This window comes from Setaria italica, chromosome IV, assembly GCF_000263155.2.
Source record: "Setaria italica strain Yugu1 chromosome IV, Setaria_italica_v2.0, whole genome shotgun sequence".
Taxonomy (NCBI): Eukaryota; Viridiplantae; Streptophyta; class Magnoliopsida; order Poales; family Poaceae; genus Setaria; species Setaria italica.
Window position 1 is genome coordinate 10408155 of NC_028453.1, and position 22170 is coordinate 10430324.

Genomic DNA, 22170 nt, shown 5'->3' on the forward strand with positions numbered 1-22170 from the left:
TGAACGCCGGATCCACCGCCCTCGAGTTTGTTATTCCACCCCACAAGAAAATGAAATAACAATAGTTCAACACTTGAACTGATTTTTCTAGTTTAGTCGGCTTGTTCAAAAGTTAATCGGTCGTCCACAATAAATTTGAATATAACGTATTCAAATTATGAAACTCTTCCGGAAGTTATAAGCCTAACCTTTTTCCAGGGGCGGGCACAGGACTTGAAGAATCAAGAGTGGGTATTCAAAAGTTCAAAATGTACGTAAATTTGACTATTTTAGCCCTATTTTTTGAAATGTGTAGTTGATTATACCCTTAAATACTACTCCCTCCGTTCCAAATTGTAGTTCATTTCAACTTGCTTGGAGAGTCAAACCATTTTATGTTTGACCAAAATTATAGAGAGGATTACAAAGATTTATAGCACCGAATAGATGTATGAAGAATCTAATACTACTTATTTGGTATCATAAATGTTAGTACTTTATTGTATAAATTTGATCAAACTTGAGGTGTTTTGACTTTCCAAGAAAGTTGGAATGACTTACAATTTGAAACGGAGGGAGTATGGATTAGCAAAAATAAGTACCCCCGGACCCACCCCTGCTTTTTTCTCCAATCTTTCTCAACTTTCCACAACTTCGCATTTTTAAGGGTGGGAAAGAAAAGTTGTGTAGAGATGTACAGTTTTGGACATTTTAAGGACTATTCATGCGGCTAGAATTGAATTGTCCAAATAATTGTGTTGCAGTAATATTTTGAGAAAATTCCTTATATGCTATCGGAATTAAGCTATCCCTTTTATGCCATCCAAATTTAAACCGTACCATTAAAAAATTAATTTTATCCCCTCTATACCATTGCCGTTATTTTTCTCTGTAAATCACCGTGACTCCGTTAAAACCCGTTCTTCTGGTGCTGTTTTTTCCATTTTTACCCCTCCACCAACCTCAACCACCAGCGACGTCCTATCTCCTCCCCCAAATTGACAAAATGCACGCCGCCCAGCAAATAATCAATATGCTATACTTTGAATTGATTGTGCATTTGAGTCATGGTAATTTCACAGCAACTAGTTTCCAGCTCTAGTATCCAAATATATGCTGGGGGTTTACAATATACTGGGGGACTTAGTTAAAAATATTCAGTTACAAAATATTTCTACAATGAATGATGACAAAAGCATAGAAGGGATAGCAAGAAAATTGCTTCATCTCTTCTCTTCTAAGGGTAACATTGTCTTTTCCACCTTCACTTAACATCCATGTGACTGTGTTGTGACAGCAATGGCAAGGAAGGGATGAAGTTAAATTTCCAATGGCACTAAAGGCATGGTCTAAATTTGGATGGCTTAGAAGGGATGAGTTAAATTTTCAATAGCATACAGGAATTTTTATCCACTATTTGATGATTTTAGAAAAGTTGCTTTTGTTCCTCTCATGTGACGTGGACAGCGCACGATGCTCTGCGGATAGTCCAAGCGGGGGGAGGAAACTTGGGCGCCACGGACACGGAGGAATCAGCCGACCAGCACCAGCTACAGATTTTATTGAGTTTTATTCTGGCCGCAACTGCAGACGCAACGCGTGGTAGGGAAGCTTGGGTGCACGACATCAGTGTGAGAGTTGTAGCGACGGCAAATACCGTGCGATTTTTTTTAATGCAACATGAGGCAAACACCAAGCTATTGAGCGTGTGATATTTTTTCTCGATAAACATGAGGAAAAATAAAAAAACATCAGAAATACTGAAGTTAGGAAAGGAAAAGGGGTCCGACTAGTACCTAAGATGGAATAATCCGCCTAAAAAATTGTTAATTAAATTCTTTAAATTCATACCATCAGCACTTGATAGCTCTGGTACAGTTCATTTCCAAAAACGAGAAAAAGATCAATTGATTCTGGATCAAAAAAAAACTTGGGCTGTATTTTCCTCACAGGGCTGCGGCAAGTATCCAGCCCATCGGCCCAACACATCCGACAAGCCCAGCGAGCTACACAAAGACTGATCCAAAGGAAGAAAGAAGATCAAGGAATGGGCGAGGGCAGAGGCAGGTGCAGATAGGGTTGGTAATGGATCATGGCCCTTATGCCTCCTTAACAATCCAACTTAACTCTATCTATTTTTAGATTAAAATTATATTAATTTATGGTCCGGCTCTTATTGAGCCCGATCCTTAAATTTGCTAGACTAAATTAGATGGCCCTTTACCACCCCTAGATGCAGATCCCTTAAACAAAAAAGTGCAGATCCTTCTGGTTGATCTAAGGGCTCTCGACTCTTTTTACTCTGTGGATCAGCCTCCGACAGATCGGGCAGGCCTTGTTTTCCTCTTCCACGATCCTGCAACAGCAATCAGCAACATGCATTTATTCAACAGCATTTCACCTACTCCCTCCAAATTTGTAAATCTTTTAAGATACGAAAGCCGGGTCTATAGTTTTACGTTTTAGCCACTCCATTCACACAAGCAGCCTTTCTATAGGTTGATGGAATACTACATCCTACAAATTTTCCAAGAGAGATAAATCAAACATATAAATTGGATATGAGATATTCTCTATCAGCATCACTAGAAGCACGATCATGTGTCTTGTATCAGCAACAGTAAGTCAACAAAATTAGTGGGGAAAAAAAAAATCTAAGCTGCTCAGAACATATCGCCTTGAAAAGATGTGAGAAACATACCTCCTTGCGCATGTAAAGCAGGTAAAGCAATGGCCGCAGGGTATGAAGAAGCAACTCCGGGGAGCATCGTAGCAGATTTTGCACATCTTGTCACTATCTGAATCTTCAGCGGGGCACACGCTGGACTCAGGCTGCTCTCCAGTTGCTCCGTAGCTGAAAAACACCTCTTTTCTTGGAAGGATCGGTTCAGTTTCGCGGGCTGTTGCATCTTGACGCCGAATTGGTTCATGCTCTGTGCCAGCATCATCTGCTAGTTGCTTCAGGAAGCAGTAGAACACCGCTAGTATAACCACTGCAATTGAAAATTTGAAACCGAATGGAAGCAGAACTCTATGTGAAAAATGGAAGGATATGGCCAATGGCTGAGCAAACAGTTATGAAGTAATCCCACACCTGCTACCACGAAGTACAGGAACCATCGGGAAGCAAAGGAGACCAGAGCATTCAAGATATTCATGGGGACCTGAAAAGATGAATCTGTGATTAGCTTGGAACCAGAATTTTTTTCTTTAACTTTTTTAAAAGAGAGAGAAATAGGGAGAGGTAAATACCTTTGACTGCTACCAGATGATCGACAATGGAGCCTGGAAGAATCAAGCGAAAAAACTCAGAAACTGACAGTGAAGTGCTCCAGGTAATAATATCATGAGTGAGATCATAAGGTGGTCAATGTTTCAAAAAAAAAAAGATCATAAGGTGGTGGAGGCAGAGGCAGGAGTGTTCGTGGTGCGTAACTGGTCATAAGGAGTACAAGAGGCCTTCCTTTGTTTGAAGCTCTATGTTTTTATCGAACACACAGGAGAACTGCGTATCTTTGTATTAAGAGAAAAAGCTCTATGTGAGTAGCTGATAGGAGAAGACCTACTAATCAACTGAGGCAATAGTGAACTTTACACCTGCAGCTGTTTTATTTGGAACAGAAAGCCTAGAACTAGGTTGACCAGTAGTTGTGGTAACCAGTGGTTGAAAAAACTATCTGCCATTCTTTCTGGCTATGGGTAAGATGGTCTTGTGTTGGTACAAAGGATTTTGAACTACTAGAGCAAACACCACAGATGAAGCATCGTCCCAGATCAATGTGTTTAACTAGTTAGTGAAAGTTGCCTCAAATACAGAAAGCTACAAATAGGAGAATTGGCGCCTAACAAAACGTCAAAACCAATAGGTTAAAACTTGATTCGTACTGAAACCAAATATGAGTGGAACAAAATCACGACTACAGAAAGTACAGGTATAACAACCTTAGAATTTGCAAGCACTTAACTCAGCTATAGGTATAGCTACCTAAATTTCAGGAAGTTAACCATATATTAAATGTTGCGATGATCGTGTGCTTGACTTGTCAAAATTTTGTTCAAGAATAAGAAGTTTGGAAGAAACTGGAACATGACAAATAAATAAATTCAAAGCAGTATGGCATTAATGGCATGAAAATTAGCACTAAAACTCAGTAATTCAGAACCAACAAATATGACTGAAAGGCCTGAGACATTGATCCATAAATCAATTGAACTTAAATAAAATGCAGAAGCTGTTGTGCAAAGAGTAACCGACCAAACCTTTTTCCTTGTACTGAAAAGGCAAACAAACTTGAAAGTTCAGAAACAACAAAAGTACTTATCAGTTCACCTTGAATCTACAGCATATGAAATTCGAATCAAAGACGAGCTCAAGATTAACTGAAAATGCTTACTAGTCTATCTCACAGTGCTATACCATTTGAAATCCCATCATCGCGTCACTACAGGTAATGCCCACGAACATTTAAGATTTGTTAGAACCAACTAGTTGCTGGACATTGATCATCATGCCACTGATCTTCAAGAGCCTGCAGCACTACAAGGCATTCAGGGCCAGGGCCTGGACAAAGGCTGGAGATACGTAACCAATTGTCATCGTCTCACTACGAGCCACAGCTTCCTTCTCCTTCCATACTAAGCCCCCCTGCATTTTCAGGACAGGGGAACTCCATGGCCTTCGTCAGCTAACTCATAATTTCTGCGAGCATGTAACTCGTGGTCGTGGATGCACATGACATAATCCATATTATGCTGTGCGCACTCTTGAAGAGCACCAGTGTGATGATCACACCACTGAGCTGAACAGCAGATATCAGCAGGAAAACTGATCACATCACTGAGCATATGCCACGGCGGATGCAGAAAAATCCGAGCGCAGTGTGCCTCGTGCGTCCACCAGTGCTCTCCATATACGCGAACATGTGTCATGTGAGCACCTCTGTCCTCTGTACCGTACGTGACTGCATGACGTGTTCGGTATGTTTGGCATTTCGTCGAACACTTTGCGCGCAGTGGCTTGCGCCGTCGCAGAGGAGCAGATTTAGCGCAATACTGCAGGGGAAGGGAGCCCTCGAAGATCATGTGCCTGACGGTGGTGAGCGCCAATGCGCCACGGGGCCACGGCGGCGGCGTGGAGCCTGGAGGTCGGCCACGTGTACTGTGTACAACATGGAGGTGGGGTTCGAAGATGAGAAGAAGAGTGACGACGGCCGACGGATGGAAGCATTGGCACACGATTGGTGCTTTGGTAGGCCTTTAGCGAGGCCCGCAGCCTGCAAGTGGGCCCTATTTCATAAGCTGGAGAGGAAGAAGGCCAGGGGGCTGTGAAAAAGAGAGAAGGGGTACCGGAGCTCACATGGGCCTCGCCGCCGACAATTGGGCCGGCTAGGGTTACCCTGCCCTCCACCTAGGCGATCGGTTTCTGTCTCGATTCCGCTCCCTATTTCAGTCCTCTTTTCACTCTTCTCTTCCCACTCGCCTCCTTCACCGCATTGGTGGAGGTGACAACGCGGATACCAGGAGTGTTTGTATATGAGGTGCTAAACTTTAGCAGTGTCACATCGGATGTTCGGATGCTAATTAGGACTAAACATGAGCTAATTACAAAACTAATTGCACAGATAGAGTCTTATTCACGAGACGAATCTATTAAAGATAATTAATCCATCATCAGCAAATGGTTACTGTAGCACCATATTGTCAAATCATGAACTAATTAGGCTTAATAGATTCATCTCGCGAATTAGACTCCGTCTGTGTAATTAGTTTTGTAATTAGACTATGTTTAATACTCCTAATTAGTATCCAAACATCCGATGTGACATGTGCTAAAGTTTAGCAAGGGGTATCCAAACACCCCCTAGGTAAAGGTGGTGTGCAGATTTGCTTCATCTTCATCACTTATGAGATATTCTTCCCCTGAGTTTGTGCGGATTCATCTTCTTCACCGAGTTGACCATCCTCACCACCGGCTTGAGCCCCATCATCGTCTTCATCTGCGCAAAGGTATGGTCCAGATCTGCTCCTCTCATGTACGTATAGTGCACATTATGTTTGGATTCGACGGGTTTGGAGACTCCTTTTGAAGAAAATCATAGGGAATTTTGGTTGCTCGCTGGCTCCAGCAAAGGAGATATGCTCATGTAAACTTAATTTATCCAGTTAGGAAGGCGGATTTGGTGATTTGTTGTTATTTTTCGCATATTGAAAGAGGGTTCGATAATGTTTTGGATCCTCTATGGATATTACGATTTGGTGTAGATCTGTGATAAAAATCTTCATGAAGAAGGGTATATGTAATATTGATCTGGCTCTAATCAGGCGCTCGTGAACGCAATGCGAGTTAGGCCAACTGAAACCTATTTTGTGCCAATAGGACATTGCAAAGGGGCAATCAAAGAAGAGGTGGCCTATGTCTTCTTCAACATTGTCATTGCATAGGATGCAAAAAAACATCTGGCTGGACATTATAATTTCTTCGTTGCAGCATCGTCTTCATGTTCTGTCTGTCCACTAGAATTAACCAAGCAAAGAATTTGAGCCTTGGTGTGCATTTGGACTTCTAGAGCCATGCAAACATTTGAGGGATTTGCAAGTGCTTGAAGGCTAGGCTGTAGATGCACCTTGAGGTGTAAGGTTGATCTCCCCATATAAAGCTCCACATATGTTTTGATGAAACCGAATACTCAACAGCCTTAATTTGATTTTGCATTGTGTGATTCCTCCATCGCTTGTGGTGACAATGGTAGGTAGAATATTGATTCTAGATCATTCTACTCCATTATATCCTTGACCGAAATATTTGGGTTGATTGCAAAGGACTATAGTCTAGGATATTGGGTTGATAAAACACCACCTCACCAACCTTACAGGACGCTAAAAATTACATTCAACCGCAGGACATCCTTCCACCAGAATGATCCTACTTTCCTTGTCCCATGTGGCACTCTATGATTGTAATATTTGAACCAAATCAATTGTACCCAAGGCACTTCAGCTCTTGAATAAAATTTGTTTAACTGTTTCAATAGCACAGTTTCATTCTGCAATCTGAGGTTTAAGACTCCCAAGCCACTCTTTGGTTTCAGTTTTTGAACTAGTGGCCAAGCCGCCAAATTACCTCCTTTTCTTGTCTGATCATTCCCGCGCCACAAGCATTGCTTCCTCAATCTATCAATAGCCTCAAAGAAACTAGCTGGCAATTTGATTGTGCACATGGCATATGTTATCGTTGGGGTTATAATTGAATTTACCATCTGGAGTCTCCCTGAATATGACAGGAAAGAAGAGCACGCCGACAATCTTCTTTCTACCCTATCCATGATGGTGTTAGATCTTCAAACCTTGGTTTGGTCGTTCCCATGGGCAGGCCTAGGTACATGAAGGGCATAGCCCCAATTTGGCAACCAAAGACTGCAACTAGGTCTGCCATCTTGCTGTCTGAGACATTTACTGATATCATCAGAGATTCATGATAATTGACCTTCAAACCGGTTGATGCAGCAAACATATTCAGCAAGTCTTTAAGAAACAACAACTATGTTGCGTCAGCTTGCATGAGAAGGAGGGTGTCATCCGCATACTGTATGATAGGGAAGTCATTGCTTGGTTGAGGAATTGGGATGCTGAGCATACCTCTGTTGCAGGCAAAATTAACCACAAACTGTAAACAGCGCAGCAGACCCTCATCTTGCAAATCCTCCATGCCAACAAGTATGGCTTCATAAAAAGCAGAACAATCCAGTACTGTCTAGCTTGTTCTTTTGAATACATTCACCAATACCATCAGAGTAGGAGAGAAATCATTATCCTCAAGTTGGATTTTTTCAAAAGCCTTTGATACAGTAGAACATGATGCAATTCTCCAAGTGATGAAGCATATGGGATTCCTGATAAATGGTTGAAATGGATCTCAATGATCTTATCAACAGGTAATTCATCAGTGCTTCTGAACTAGGAAAGCAATTTAAATGTAAGCGTGGAAGGGAGATTGCTTTTCGTGAGGCAACGCTTGGCCCAATGACCGAATTTGAGGCAGGCTTTACAACGAATTAGAGATCGGCAGAGCCCAGACACATGGCCCAGACCAAGACATTTAGAGCAGAAAACCTCATTGGCTGACTCTAACTGTTGCTCACCTTTGAATTTTGAATTACGAACTATTGTGTTCACATAACTTTCCTCCGTTGATTTCGCCTCAGATTGGTGAACATGCAAAGAACCCGAAGAACAACCAAGATCTGTATGCAATCTTCCAAAAACATGATTCACCTGCACATCCCTCCTTGAAAATCCAGAACAAGCGACAAAGGCTGAATTGTGATGAATGGGAACATTCAAATCACCAACTGCGAATGATTGAGGACGATGCTTAGCCACCGGGGAGTCTTGGACTAACTTTTTTGCAAAACGAACTTTCTTCCCAAACGAAGATGCTTTCATGGCTCTCTTTTATTTCTTAGAAAGAACTTTGTTCCACTCTTTTTCCTTGTTCTTCCTCCCAAAGTCGTTTTTCTTTTTCCCAATAAGCAACACTATTATTCCAAAGATGAAAATACACATCGAAGGAAGAATCAATGAACCTCCGAAGGGCATAGACAAGAAAACCCACTTTCTTGCATGAGATAGAGAACCTGAAGTGATGCTCATTGAGAAATTCCACGTGAAAACCATTCGGCGAGCCCCCCAAACAAGAGGCCAAAGCAAAACTGACTGATGTTGGTGTCAACCGAAAAGTGTAGCGACCGAAAGTTGCAAGAAGAAAGAAAGATCCATCCACATTTGAAGAAGGATGATGGACCGGGGAGCCAAAGAGCTGGCAGACTTCCTCTCTGAAGCGAATTCCAGGAGCGAGATCCAATTTGCCCACTAGTTCCTCCGGTAGATCCATCACGAGAAGGATGAGAGGAGTGGGAGATCAAGGATGCACACCTGGCTGATGACGCAAGGATCTCAGAGTGGAGATGAGATCAGGGTGCACTCACGATCGCCAGTTCGCCGTCGCCAGTCGCCATGCGGACTCGGGCTAGCCGTGTACCTCAGAAGAATATCTTGACCAGTTTAATCTTTGTGACAACAATGAAGAAAACTGGTGGTTTATTTCAAAAAGAAAAAGAAAAAAGAAAACTGGTGTCGCTCTCTCGCTCTGACAGGCTATCAGCTCTATACGGACTGGCCTGCTCCTTGTAGGGCGTGGCAAAGCCACGCCTAGGTTTCTAGTTCCTGGACGGAAATGAATGCCCGAGAAATTATCGAGGATGTTTCCAAAAAAAACGCCATATTAGCTGGACTGCCAGATCGCATTGCCAGTTGCCACGGGCCACGGCGCTCTCCTTTTTCTAACGGTTTTCCCTCTCGCCCTCCTCAGCATTCCCCGAAACCAAGAGTCTCGCACGACCGCGCCGCCGCCATCGTGATCGCCGATGGACGCGGGATGCGCTGCGACGGCGTGATGGACTCCGACCGCGAGAAGCGCGCCTCCGTCTCCGCTGGCGGCGGCGGGGACTACTTCGGCTCGCTCCCCGACGACGTGCTCCTGCTCATCCTCCTCCGCCTCCCCGCCGCCGCCGCGGCCCGGACCACCGCCCTCTCCCGCCGCTGGAGGAAGCTCTTCACCGGCATCCAGGGCGTGTTCCTCGCCCTCCCCGGCGCCCGTGCCCGTGTCCGCTTCTGGGGTCGCCCTCGCCGCCGCGGCCACCGCCGCCCACGCGTCCTCCACTGCCCTCCTCCTCCACGCTGCACCTGGCTACGCGGCCGCCTCGTCCTCCGTCGCTGACCGCGCGCGACGCCTCTCCGACGGGCTCTTCTCCGATGATCGACGCGCGATTCCATCCCCCCAGGCTGACGTACGCGTGAGCACGTACGTGCGCCCGCCCAAAACTCTGATCGATCCGTGTCATGTGTGTCTGCTTCGATTTCTGTCAGAATCCTGAGACCCCTTTGTTTGCGTGGATGAAATGCTCCTGATTTCCGTCCTTGTATCGCGTCAAAGGATAAATCCGATGAAACTGACGAATCGTGTTCGAGAACTTGTTTGCAGTTGAAAATTGAAATGCAGTTCTATTCTTTGATATAGATACCATTACGAATTGCATGATTCTAATTGTGGATCAGCTGGATTTATCATCCAAACATGAAGAATTAATCAGAAAATGCATTTCCATGTTTAAGTGATTAGATTTGGACGGTCTGGTTCTATTGTTGAGCACTCCAGGAAAATGTTGGTTATCCTGTTTGATCTGCTCAGTCGCCTTGTTCTCTGTGCTACTTTGATATATAACGAAAAACAGAGCATGCTAGGTTGATATAATAAACAGAGTACCTTGAATTTACAGATTCTGTCAATGCTAATGTTGGGGGAGTGGGGGGTGTTAAGACTCCATTGCTGGTAAATGTGCAGGAAGAAAATCTTCAGAGATTGATCCATCCAACCAAGATCCCCAGGTGAAATTTCAACCATACTTAAAGTATGGTAAATGTTTTGTTCAATCGGTTAGCTTTGTACTCGCCCTTTTCAATATAATAAGTGGGAAGTACCGAACTACATAGAACAATTGCTCCCACAAGAATTATATTATTTTCTTGGTTTAGTATAAGTACAATTATTTGCCTTTTCGTCGCCATCGGGAATTTTAATTAGACATGGCACAATGAGTTCTCTCACTTTCCCAGGTAACTTATAGTTCCTTGGTGCTCATATAATGTGCTTTTCTGGACAACTGCTAGCATCACTATTTGAAGTCTCTGGATCAATTTTTAGTTCGAAAATATTGAGGAATGATACTTCTAAGAACTGAGATCATTAGATAGAAATCAGTGTATGTACTTGCTACCATAATTATGTGGTAGTGAACCATGCAATCATGCATGTATGGTGGCAACTAGCAACTACTAAACATTTGCAAAATATTTAATGTTAAATACTCAGTATACCATTATGATTATGTCATGCAATCGTCCAATGTCTAACTCGCATTTTAGCAAAATGTTTACGCCCAAGCTCACAATTTAGCAGTAGTTCCTACACCTAGGTTATTATGCCTACCTTTGTTCTACCATCTCAGTCTACTGAATCTGATGAGTACCAAGAATAATAATGATGACAGGAAGGCCCAAAAGCTCTTCGGCATGTGACATACCCTGACCAAGAACTTCGCACAGTGGAAGATGCATGGGTTCACAAGGATGAGACCCATCAACTGACTTTAGGTACACAAGAACTAATTCACACTAAAATTTGGAAGTGCATGCATCTTTAATGTCAAATTAAGTGACATCTCAATACATGCACGGAGGCCCACAATTCATATATGTGGAGTATCTTTTGTTCTTTGTGAACACATTCTTCGTAGGTCCTAACCAATATGATCTTCCCCTGGCGAGTAACAATCTTCCATTTTCGCAGGCCTCATTTTAGTGACTACTAAAGAAACAACTCACATGGGAATACCAATTTTCAGCTACACCGTGAAATACAATGGCATACCGTAAAGGTATACCTTATGATGCCTGGCTTTCTCTGTCAGGGAGGTAACAACATGTCTTTTAGTTTATGATATGCAGCATATAGAAATATATTTACACTTAATGTCCATGCTAAAGCAAGCACCTATGAAACTTGAACTGTGTTGATTTGATATTGTTAGCTTCTTTCTGTTGTCACTATCGTATCAAGGCTATGTCTATAAATGATGGAGGCCAGGTGGTAAGTTAGTTGTCAATACTACCGGAGCAATTATATTTCTCCAATCATTTTTTGGGGATACCCTGCATTACAACTATATATTTATGTTTGCTCCACCATGTTTGATCCGTGTGAACTGGAGAATTTATCCGTTTAACAATTTTACTGGTATTCCAGGAGTTTTTAAGAGTCTATTTGCACATTCTGATGCAAGACTCCCATCCCTTTTGCAACACTAATGCATGTGATTGTTGGAAGGGAAATTGAGGTTTCAAAGAACCCTGAGTCTCAGCTATATATGCAGAAATTTTACTGTCAGTTGGTTGTAAAGAACAAAAGGCACCCTGTTATGGATGCCGAGGTTGGCGACATGGGCACCATGTGTATGCTGTTTGATGCAATGCTGAGGCGAGATGACGTGCCCTGGACTTCTATGATTAGGCACGCGTACACTGCAGAGTTTCTGAAACTTCGTTTTTATGTGTGCTATGCTTCATTGTTCACTGATGGTATTGCTTTCGTTGATACAGAAAACGGAACACCGAATAGATCATTTGTTGTGTGTCGGCTTTCTGAGGCTTTGAACTCATTCACTTAAATGGCTGTTGGTTCAAGTGAGCTGCAGCTGAACATTCTGTTTTTATACGACAAGCAATTGCTCGCCTGAACTTTCATTGAACGGATGTAGAACGCAGGTAAAGCGTTCAGTGCATTGTGAGGTTAGGGTGGAGAGGAGAGTACACACAGCTAGCTATATGCTACATCCCGTAGTCCTGCACTCCAAGAATGAGAAAAAGTTCTATAGCTACTGGCTTGCGGATGCGATCTGCCCATATGTCGATGGAGTGTAACACCTGCGCTGGTGACCTGTGGGCGGCATTAAAGACCATGTCATTTATGTCCTTCCAAATGTTCTATAAGAACTTAAGAAGGCGACGATCAGGGTTCTGAGCTGAGGAGCATGTAGATTAGCATCGAAGAAACTGACATCCCAGATGTCGCCGAGCTGTTGAACCTGCACGTACCCAGTTGCTGACCAAATATCCCTCGCTTGACGTAATCCATAAAGAGGTGCTCGTGATCCTCGTAGCCTTCGCAAAAAATTCTTTTACCCCTTGGCTGGAAATGTGTAGCTGATGGTAATGTAGAAGACATTCATTGAGCTGTATGGAGAGAGGTCGAGTGAACTGCCTTTTGGGTGTGTTGATCCTGCGGTGAGAAATGCATTGCCTGTCCAGTGGCTTTGGCAGCTGTTGTTAGTGGAGACAAAGCTTTGGTCATTGTCATAAAATTGGCACTATATTTTAGATTAATGAATGTAATTTGGTTGTTACACCAATGATGTTATGTAGTACATGCATTTGTTTGCTGATTTGTCAAAAAGAAACAGCCATACATTCAGATGATTAGACGGATTCTGGTAAATTTAGACATGTTTTTTTTTGTTGTCCACACAATATCTATTATTGATTCCTTTTTAGGTAAAATAATTGTAACTCTGTTACTACAGAGATGCTTAGGTTGTGGCATAGAAATTAATGCTGATGAAATTCTCTATGTATCTCCCATTGAGACTGGCTTTAGAAATCAGCTTCAGTCCTTGTAGCTTAAAGTTAATTGTCATGCAATGAAATACTACAAAGGATCAAAATTCAGTATGGGCCCATTTGTTTCGCAAGAATTGGGCTGAATTGGAATTCTTTTCCTGTTTGGCTGCACGTGGAATTGGAAATCGTCTTTCCAGTGATTTCGATGGGCCAATTTCATTGCCTGCGACACATTCCGGGCCTAAAAGGAAAAAATCGTTTCCATCCCGACTCGCCTCCCTTCCCCGACGCCACACCACCTCCCTCTCCCGACTCGCCTCCGCCGCCTCCTTCGCCACCCCCTCCTCCGCCTCCTCCGGCGCCCCCTCCTCTGCCACCTCCTCCGCCGCCCCCTCCTCCTTCGTTCAGATCGGCTCACTCGGTGCTGCCAGCCCCTCCTCCGCCGCCCCCTCCTCCGTGAAGAAGGCGACATCTACCTCTTCCGCCACCCCTCCTCTGACGCCCCCATCTACCTTGCTGCCGTCCCTGGTTGCACTTCGTCTCTAGGGTTCGTGCAACATCTCTTCTCCTCCCTGATTGCACTTTGCTCTTACTATTTGTGCCTCGATCTGGTTGTTACGTCCTCTAATTTGAGGTAATTTGTTGTGGATTTGAGGTAATTTAGGTTTTAATCATCTCGTGCTGCATTTGACAGTGCTTATGCATAGCTACTCAGCACATCACTGATTTTGAGTGAAAATAGAGATGTAACTCCACGTCTAGATATTTCTTTGTCATAGTGTCTTGTACTTGCTAAGTTCATATTAATGTACCCTTCAAACACTTGTTGCTATCCCCTTGTCCGTGAAATGGAACCCCTATCCAAGCCTTGAGGTTATCTGTCAGATCTTCTTTAGTGTTGGATCAAATTCATCTCAGCTTACAAGGATATTTATCTATTTTCTAGACCTACACTTGGTATTTTTGAGTTAATAACCAATCAAAACATATTTGTAGGAGCCTTTGCCTTAGTTACAGTTCTGCAAAATGGCGAAATCATATTTTCAGTGCTGACATGAATCAATTTGTCCCTTATGTGTCCAAAAGTTGTTCTACATGTAAATTTTATCATTGCTTGAAAACTTTGACTCTGATTCACTTGCTATTCAGCTGTAGTGGTGCTGAGAAATTGTATGTTATTGACTTATTGCTAATGCACGATTTGTAGTGGTGCTGAGAAATTTTCTGTGCAACACTTCTTGTTCTCCACTTTGCTTGCACTATACTATTGACTACAGACTAGTTCTTTCAGTCCATCACTTGTATTCCTACTCCTCCTTTTGTGAACCTGGATACCGTTCCTTGCTGCGCTACCTAGATACCATAGACTGATCTGCTGACCTGTTGTTTGCTATATCATTTCTTTTCCAATGCTGGTGCTAAGTTAGTTAATTATGAACCTTTTTGATGATAAATTAAAACAGTCCTTTTTGCATATGTGTTTTAGATGCCTGACAACAACATAGACTTGGTTAATACAAGCATGGAGCAAATGAGAGATGCGTAGGAAGAAGAGAAAAAGAGTGGCTGCTTTATTTGTTTCTGCTGTTATGAGCATGATTGTGCACTGGTATCAGCGTAAGAGACCTAGACATATCGTTCATCTGGATGAAGTGGCTGAGAGAGATGTAGCTACACGCAAACAAATGTTAAGAAATATGTACCAAGGATCAAATGTCTATTGCTATGATAGTTTGCGCCTAACTAAGAGATCATTTTATGACCTATGTGCCATCTTACGTGAGAGATGTGGTATGTGTGATAATAAGAATGTGTCGGTAGAAGAAAAGGTAGCAATCTTTTTGCTTGTAGTGGGTCATGGCACTAAGATGAGGATGATTCGTAGCTCATATGGATGGTCACTTGAGCCAATCTGCCGTCACTTCAATGAGGTGCTTAGAGGTATTCTATCATTATGCCATGAATTTATCAAGCTTCCTGATCCATCAGCTGTAGAACCTGAGGATTCCAAGTGGAAGTGGTTTGAAGATTGCCTTGGAGTATTAGATGGTACACACATTGACATTTTTGTACCTTTGGCTGACCAAGGGAGGTATAGGAATAGGAAGCAGCAGATTACCACCAATGTTTTAGGGGTCTGTGATCGTCACATGAAATTTGTTTACGTCTTAGCGGGATGGGAAGGATCAACTTCAGATTCACGTGTGCTACGTGGTGCAATGTCTCGGGACGATGCATTTGTTATTCCAAGTGGGAAATACTATCTAGTAGATGCCGGATACACCAATGGACCGAGCTTTCTTGCTCCATATCGATCCACTCGCTACCACTTGAATGAGTGGGCTGCTCAAGGGCATAACCCATCCACTACTAAAGAACTATTCAATTTGCGCCATTCAACTGCTAGAAATGTGATAGAGAGAACATTTGGGCTATTGAAGATGAGGTGGACTATACTAAGAAACAACTCATATTTTGACTTACAAAATCAGGTATTGGTATTCCGTAGTTAGTAACCTAGCTTGAAATTCACCTCTGAATGACCCTAGCCAGCATGTAACTTATTTCTACTAAATTCTTGTAGATTAGGATCATTAATGCTTGCTGCATATTGCACAACTTTGTAATGATAGACAGAGAGATATGGATGACTTACTTATACACCAAGTTGATCAAGTAATATCTTTTGAACCTCATGAAGTTCAAAGTGAAGTGGGTATGATTACTAATGTTCAATCATCAAATGAATGGAGCAATTTTAGGGATACCAAAGCTAACCAAATGTTTGCTGATTACCAAGCAAGACGTGGTCAATGTATGATAAATTCTATCATCAATGCATGCTTAAACTTATGATATTTGGTTTTGCTCCTTAATATTTTACAAATAACCTTTTGTGAACTTTTTTCCTGTAGGATATGGAGAAGGGCAAGAAGTCAGGCTCGGGCAGGGGTTACATTTCTTGGAATGACGACATGGACAAGGCTCTTCTTGACACATTTGTGGAGTACTATAACAAGGGTGACAGATGCCAGAATGGGTGGAAGTCTCATGTCTATACAGCTGCTATCAAGAATGTCCGAGAAATGTGTAATGTGGATATCTCAAAAGACAACATCATGGCGAGGAACAAGACCTTTGACAAACACTACACTATCATCAATGGTATGCTGGAATCAAGTGGATTTGGTTGGGATTGGAACAATCTGTTGATAGTGATTCTGTATGGGAAGAATATGTGTATGTGGCGGTAAGTTTCAAAAACCACTTATTTACTTACATTTGTGTTAAGTTCAGTAACTGTAACTGCTTAGTACCTGGGACACATTAACTGTCTGTTTTTTTAGTACTCCTTACATGCATAACAAAAACCACTGTTTCTTTGTTATGTTAGGCACATGTATTGCATCTGTGTAATCCTGTAGCTTCTGTAGAACTTTTTAGTAGCAACAGCTGCTCAAAGTTTTCTTTGCACAGTAATGAAACATAAGTCCATGAGCAATAATAATCGGATCGAAAAAGGCCCAGCTTCATTGTCACAGCACTTGATGGTTGATGGGCTACTCCGGCCTAGCTGTCCTCTGCACTGTAGTTCACTGCAGTACTTGATAATAGAACAAAATGACTAAAGTAGTAGCAGCATTTGATAAGCAGATTGTATATTTTATAACTTGCTTTCATTGTCATTCACTGGTCCATTAACCATGTTCAGGAGGGGTGTGGATATACATGTGTTAACCATTTGTTTTTTTAGAAAAACAAAGAAGCTTCTAGGTATAGGCACAAGACTGTCTTGTACTGGGACTCAATTAGCTTGGTGTTTGGCAAAGATCATGCTACCGGTGAAGCGGCAAGGACTGCAGCTGAGAGCTCAAAAGATATGAGTAAGGAAGATCTTAGTAACAAAGAGCCCACATCATCGGCAACTTCAGGAAGTTTAAAGAGGCAACGGTCAGGTGACTCTTTTACCTCTATGATAGCTGAAAAAATGGACAAGTTCGCTGAAGCACTAAAGGAGGAAGCCCCTAAAGGACCAACATCAAAAGAAATTCTAGACACACTGAATGAAGTACAAGGATTGGATGAAGACACTTTGTTGGACCTATTTGATATCCTGACTGGTGATGCACGCAAGTACGAGTCTCTGTTGGCGCTTCCAGAGAAGATGAGGAAGAGGTGGCTTCTAAAACAGCTCAACAAGTGAAGAAACTAGTTCATCTATATCAAGTGATGGATAATATCTATTGAACTTGTAATAATATGTGGTATTGTATGTACTATTTCTGTAGCTCGTCTGAAAATATTATCTTGTATTTTATCTGTATTTTCCTAGCTGGAGGTACGTAACTCGTGTATGATGTGTCCTTGCATAAAGATTGTTCATGGGTGTCCTTGCATAAAGATTGTTCGTGTATTATCAGATTTAACCTATATTTTTCAAAGAAGTAGTTTCCTCTCTAATCAACCAAACAATATTTGGAATCTAATTCTAGGAATTAGTTTCTTTGTACATCCAAACAAGAAAATTGAAATGAATCTAATTCTATGTAATTTAATTCCTATTGAATCTAATTGCTAGAATGAGATTCCTAGAATGAGATTCAATTCCTGATAAATAAACGGACCCTTACTAGAATTTCATTCCTCGAATGAGATTCAATTCCTGGCAAACAATCGGGCCCTATGTCTATTTGCTCAAAGCTGGAACGGAGAGAAACTGAAGATGGGGGTGGGGAACCGGGGCCAGGGCCAGCTCTGTAGTATTCGGGTAGACTGGTGGGTGCAATTATCTGCCTCCTGAGTTTTCAGTATATAATAAACTTGGAGGTTGGAGCACCAATTTCTTGTTCGACACCAGTCTACCACCGTGGCCACTCCACCTTCCATTGCCAGCCCAGCCACCCATGGCGACCAGCGGATCTAGTTCTCAAGTAGGCCCCGTCCCGTTCATGGACGTCGAGAACGACACCGACATGGTCACCGTCGTGACGGAGAGTCCTCCAGAAGAGCACGCCGGCCTGGTCTCCGGCCTACCATGCTGCACGGTCGCCGGCATGTCCAACATGAAGCTCCGCTGCTACCAGGGCTTCTGGATACGGGAGAGCTGGGTCCCGGCGGCCGTCGCGCTCAAGCGCCGCTTCGAGCCCCGCCCCGACGACGTCATCGTCGCCAGCCCGATGAAGTGCGGGACCACGTGGCTCATCGCGCTGACGTTCGCCACCATGGCGCGGCGCGCGCACCCGCCCAACGCCGTCGACCACCCACTCCGCCACCTGAACCCGCACCAGTGCCTCCCGTTCCTGGAGGGCCTATTCGCCGGCGGCCGGGAGAGCGAGCTCGACGGGTTCCCATCCCCGCGGCTCATGAACACGCACATGCCGCTCGCCATGATCCCGCGTGCCGCGCCGCCGGCCGCCGGCGACGGCGGCGGCTGCAGGGTCGTCTACATCTGCAGGGAGCCCAAGGACATGGCCGTCTCCCTGTGGCACTACTTCCGGCGAGTTCATCCGGAGCTGACACTGGGCGACATCGTCGACGGTGCCTGCGACGGCACCACGCCGGGCGGGCCGTTCTGGGACCACATCCTCGGCTACTGGCGCGCCAGTGTGGCGAGGCCGGAGAACTTGCTCTTCCTGCGGTACGAGGACCTTCTGCGCGACCCCTCGGAGAACGTCCGGAGGCTGGCGCGGTTCGTCGGGCTGCCGTTCTCCGCGGCGGAGGAGGACGCCGGCGTTGTCCGGGGCATCGTCGAGCTGTGCAGCCTCGACAGCCTGAGGGGCATGGAGGCGAATAGGACCGGCTACGTGGACTCGCGTATCAAGATCCCACGCGAAGCTCTCTTCAGGAAGGGTGTGTCCGGCGACTGGAAGAACCATATGACGCCGGAGATGGCGCGCCGCATGGACGAGATCATCGCCGACAAGCTACACGCCTCAGGAATCACGTTTCAGTGAATTCGAGCGTGGCCTACCTTGGTGGGCAATGGGCATTCATGACCAAGACCAACCGATCGTGGAAGTGGTTGGTATTATTATTATAATGATCTCGTCTTCCAGAACAGCACCCCGTCGTGGGGGCGATTCTGGCTCACATGCTGCGACGAAGCTCGGTTGTGGAGCCACCGACTAAAGCTCGAAGATCATCATGCCTGTGTTCCCTCTTTTGTTTAATGTAAACTAATGTAGCTCCATCTTGGAGAGTACCCCCTCCCCCCTGTTTTTTCTTGCTTAAGATCCAATGTACAATGCATTTTGGCCTGACAAAAAGGCCCCATAATGAATTCAGGTGGGGCACTCCCCCCTTGACCCTTCAAAAAAAAAAAATTTCTGCCTTGTCCAAAAATGCTGTACCTACTCTGCATTGATCATCAAAATAATATAAAAGGGATAGAAAAATCTGCATTGATCATTGTCCGTTCAACATCTTTTCTTCTGACGTTATTCCTGTCGTCAGTCCAGCGGTGCCCTACTTCTCTCCCGTGGCTCCCCAAGTGTATTGCGTTGGATTTGGCTGGTGCTTAAGATAGGGAATTTATTGAGATATGCTAAAAAAGGGTGGGAGCGGCGAAGAAAGTTCTTTGAAATAAAGTCATTTAGTGTAAGGCTAGCTAGCTTTAAAGGTCATATAAATATAGAAAATCTAGTAGCCAACAATTTTATTTTTACAGCAAAGATAAGTCTCTATCAAATTAGTATAACACAATTAAAATTATTGACTTATGAATGCCATTGTTTGAAAAAAAAATAGGAACAAGCACTAACAAAACGAAATGAGTAAGACGTGGTCATTCACCAATGCATCTTCTTCCAACACGACAACACGATGTTAGATTGATCTCTTTCCCGATTGGCCCAAAGGCCAATCAGGACCTTGATCTGCGCCCTGATCGGGGGCGCTCACCCTATCAATGGGTGGTGGGCCCCTGTCGCTACTGTGCAACCTAGATCGGTAGGTGTGTTGGTGGGGGCGGCTGGCTGCGCCCGGGGACACCACATCACATAAATCATAGGCTTTCCCTTAAACCCATGCTGGCTAAGTGTTCTCTGAACTCATTGGGAGGTAAGCCTTTCTTTAACGGATCCGCAAGCATATCTCTTGTTCATATATGCTCCAGACTTATAATGTGATCCTGGATTCTGTCATTCACAAACAAAACTGTATCTCAATGGCGTAGGAAGCAGTGCTTGATTTGTTGCTGTGAGCATACAATACTGCTGGTTCAGTGTCACAGTACATCTTTAGAGGTCTTATAATACAGTCAACCACTCTCAATACGGGTATAAATTTCTTTATTATATCATTAAACTTTAGATACCACTGTCTAGAGGCTTGCTTTAATCCGTAAATGGATTTTCTTTAGACGACATCCCATATTCTCTTTGTCTTTCATGACAAAACCCTTTGGTTGTTTCATGTAGACATTTTCTTCCAAATCCCCATTTAGAAATGCCGTCTTTACATCCATCTGATGTAACTCTAAATCAAAATGTGCAACTAGTGCCATTATGATTCTGAAGGAGTCTTTACATGAGATAGGAGAAAAAGTCTCATTATAATCTATTCCTTCTCTTTGTGTAAAACCTTTTGCCACAAGTCTCGCCTTATACCTTTCTATGTTCCCTTTGGAGTCACGTTTAGTCTTGTAGACCCATTTACAGCCTACTGTTTTGGCTCCTTTAGGAATCTCCTCAAGTTCCCAAACATTGTTGGAACTCATCGATTTCATCTCATCTTCCATGGCCTCTAGCCACTTCGATGAGTGAACACTTTTCATGGCTTCTTCATATGAAGTGGGATCACCTTCTATATGAACTTCTTCTGTATTATAAACTTTATAACAATCAGGGATAGCTGATTTTCTGACCCTTTGAGACCTTCTAGGCCTCTCACTTTCAGGCACATTCTGTGCCTCTGCTTGTGGCACACTGTTCAGAGGTGGCTGCTGCAACTCTTCCTCGTGTGCAATGATGGGTTCAGTTGGCTCCTGAAGGACAGGTTCCAAAACTTCACTCATCGTTTCCACGGGTGGAATCACAGCAGGTGCCTGCACCACAATATCAGGGACTGTAGCGGGTGCTTGCACCACGACCTCAGGAACTATTGGTGCGGGAATAATAGGTAGTGAGAAGTATGGTTCCTGAATCATCGGATTAGGCGCACACACCCGCTTCTCCTCAAGATCAATCTCTCGAGCTACCATGCTCCCCCTCACCATCTCATCCTCTAAGAAAATCGCCTGTCTCGTTTCTACAAACTTTGTGAATCTGTCTGGACAGTAGAAACGAAAACCCTTTGATTTTTCCGGATAGCCAATGAAGTGGCAACTTACTGTTTTGGGATCGAGTTTCCTGATGTTTGGGTTAAACACTTTGGCCTCAGCTGGGCTCCCCCACACACGCAGGTGGTTTAGTGAGGGTACTCTTCCTGTCCATAGTTCGTACGGTGTTTTGGGCACCGACTTACTTGGTACTTGATTTAGAATGTGAATGGCGGTCTTCAGCGCCTCCATCCACAGTCCCAATGGTAAGGTGGAATAGCTCATCATGCTGCGCACCATATCCATCAGTGTACGGTTACGCCTTTCAGCTACTCCATTTTGCTGAGGTTCGCCCGGCATCGAATACTGGGCTACTATGCCATTTTCCTGCAAAAACCTTGCAAAAGGTCGAGGAACTTGGCCGAATGGGGTATGCCGACCGTAGTACTCCCCCCCACGGTCGGATCTTACTATTTTGATTCTTTTGTTATGCTGATTTTCAACTTCAGCTTTAAATATCTTAAATTTATCCAACGCTTCTGATCTTTCTTTGATTGGATAAATATAACCATAACGGGAGTAATCATCTGTGAATGTTATGAACAAGTCATAGCCGTCTACGCTTTTCACAGGAAAAGGTCCACAAATATCAGTGTGGATTATCTCTAAAACTCCTGTGCTACGTTTAGCGCCTTTTTTAATTT

General features: G+C 43.7%; 2 protein-coding genes and 1 pseudogene across 2 annotated transcripts; 2 read left to right on the forward strand and 1 right to left on the reverse strand.

The window, feature by feature from the left end:
- Positions 1 to 2101: 2101 nt before the first annotated feature.
- LOC101753395 (E3 ubiquitin-protein ligase SP1) lies at positions 2102 to 4225 on the reverse strand. Its single transcript, XM_004966807.2, has 4 exons — positions 3232 to 4225; positions 3074 to 3143; positions 2681 to 2972; positions 2102 to 2335 (listed from the first exon to the last, which is right to left on the reverse strand). The coding sequence occupies exons 2-4, from the start codon at positions 3135 to 3137 to the stop codon at positions 2257 to 2259; spliced, it is 435 nt and encodes a 144-aa protein (XP_004966864.1). The 5' UTR covers positions 3138 to 3143; positions 3232 to 4225; the 3' UTR covers positions 2102 to 2256.
- Positions 4226 to 15955: 11730 nt separating this feature from the next.
- On the forward strand, positions 15956 to 17465 carry LOC101753807 (annotated as a pseudogene).
- Positions 17466 to 17946: 481 nt separating this feature from the next.
- Positions 17947 to 19581, forward strand: LOC101771474 (cytosolic sulfotransferase 5). The gene has a single exon (XM_004965091.3). It carries the CDS (start codon positions 18114 to 18116, stop codon positions 19161 to 19163), a length of 1050 nt encoding a protein of 349 aa, XP_004965148.1. The 5' UTR covers positions 17947 to 18113; the 3' UTR covers positions 19164 to 19581.
- The last annotated feature ends 2589 nt before the right edge of the window (positions 19582 to 22170 follow it).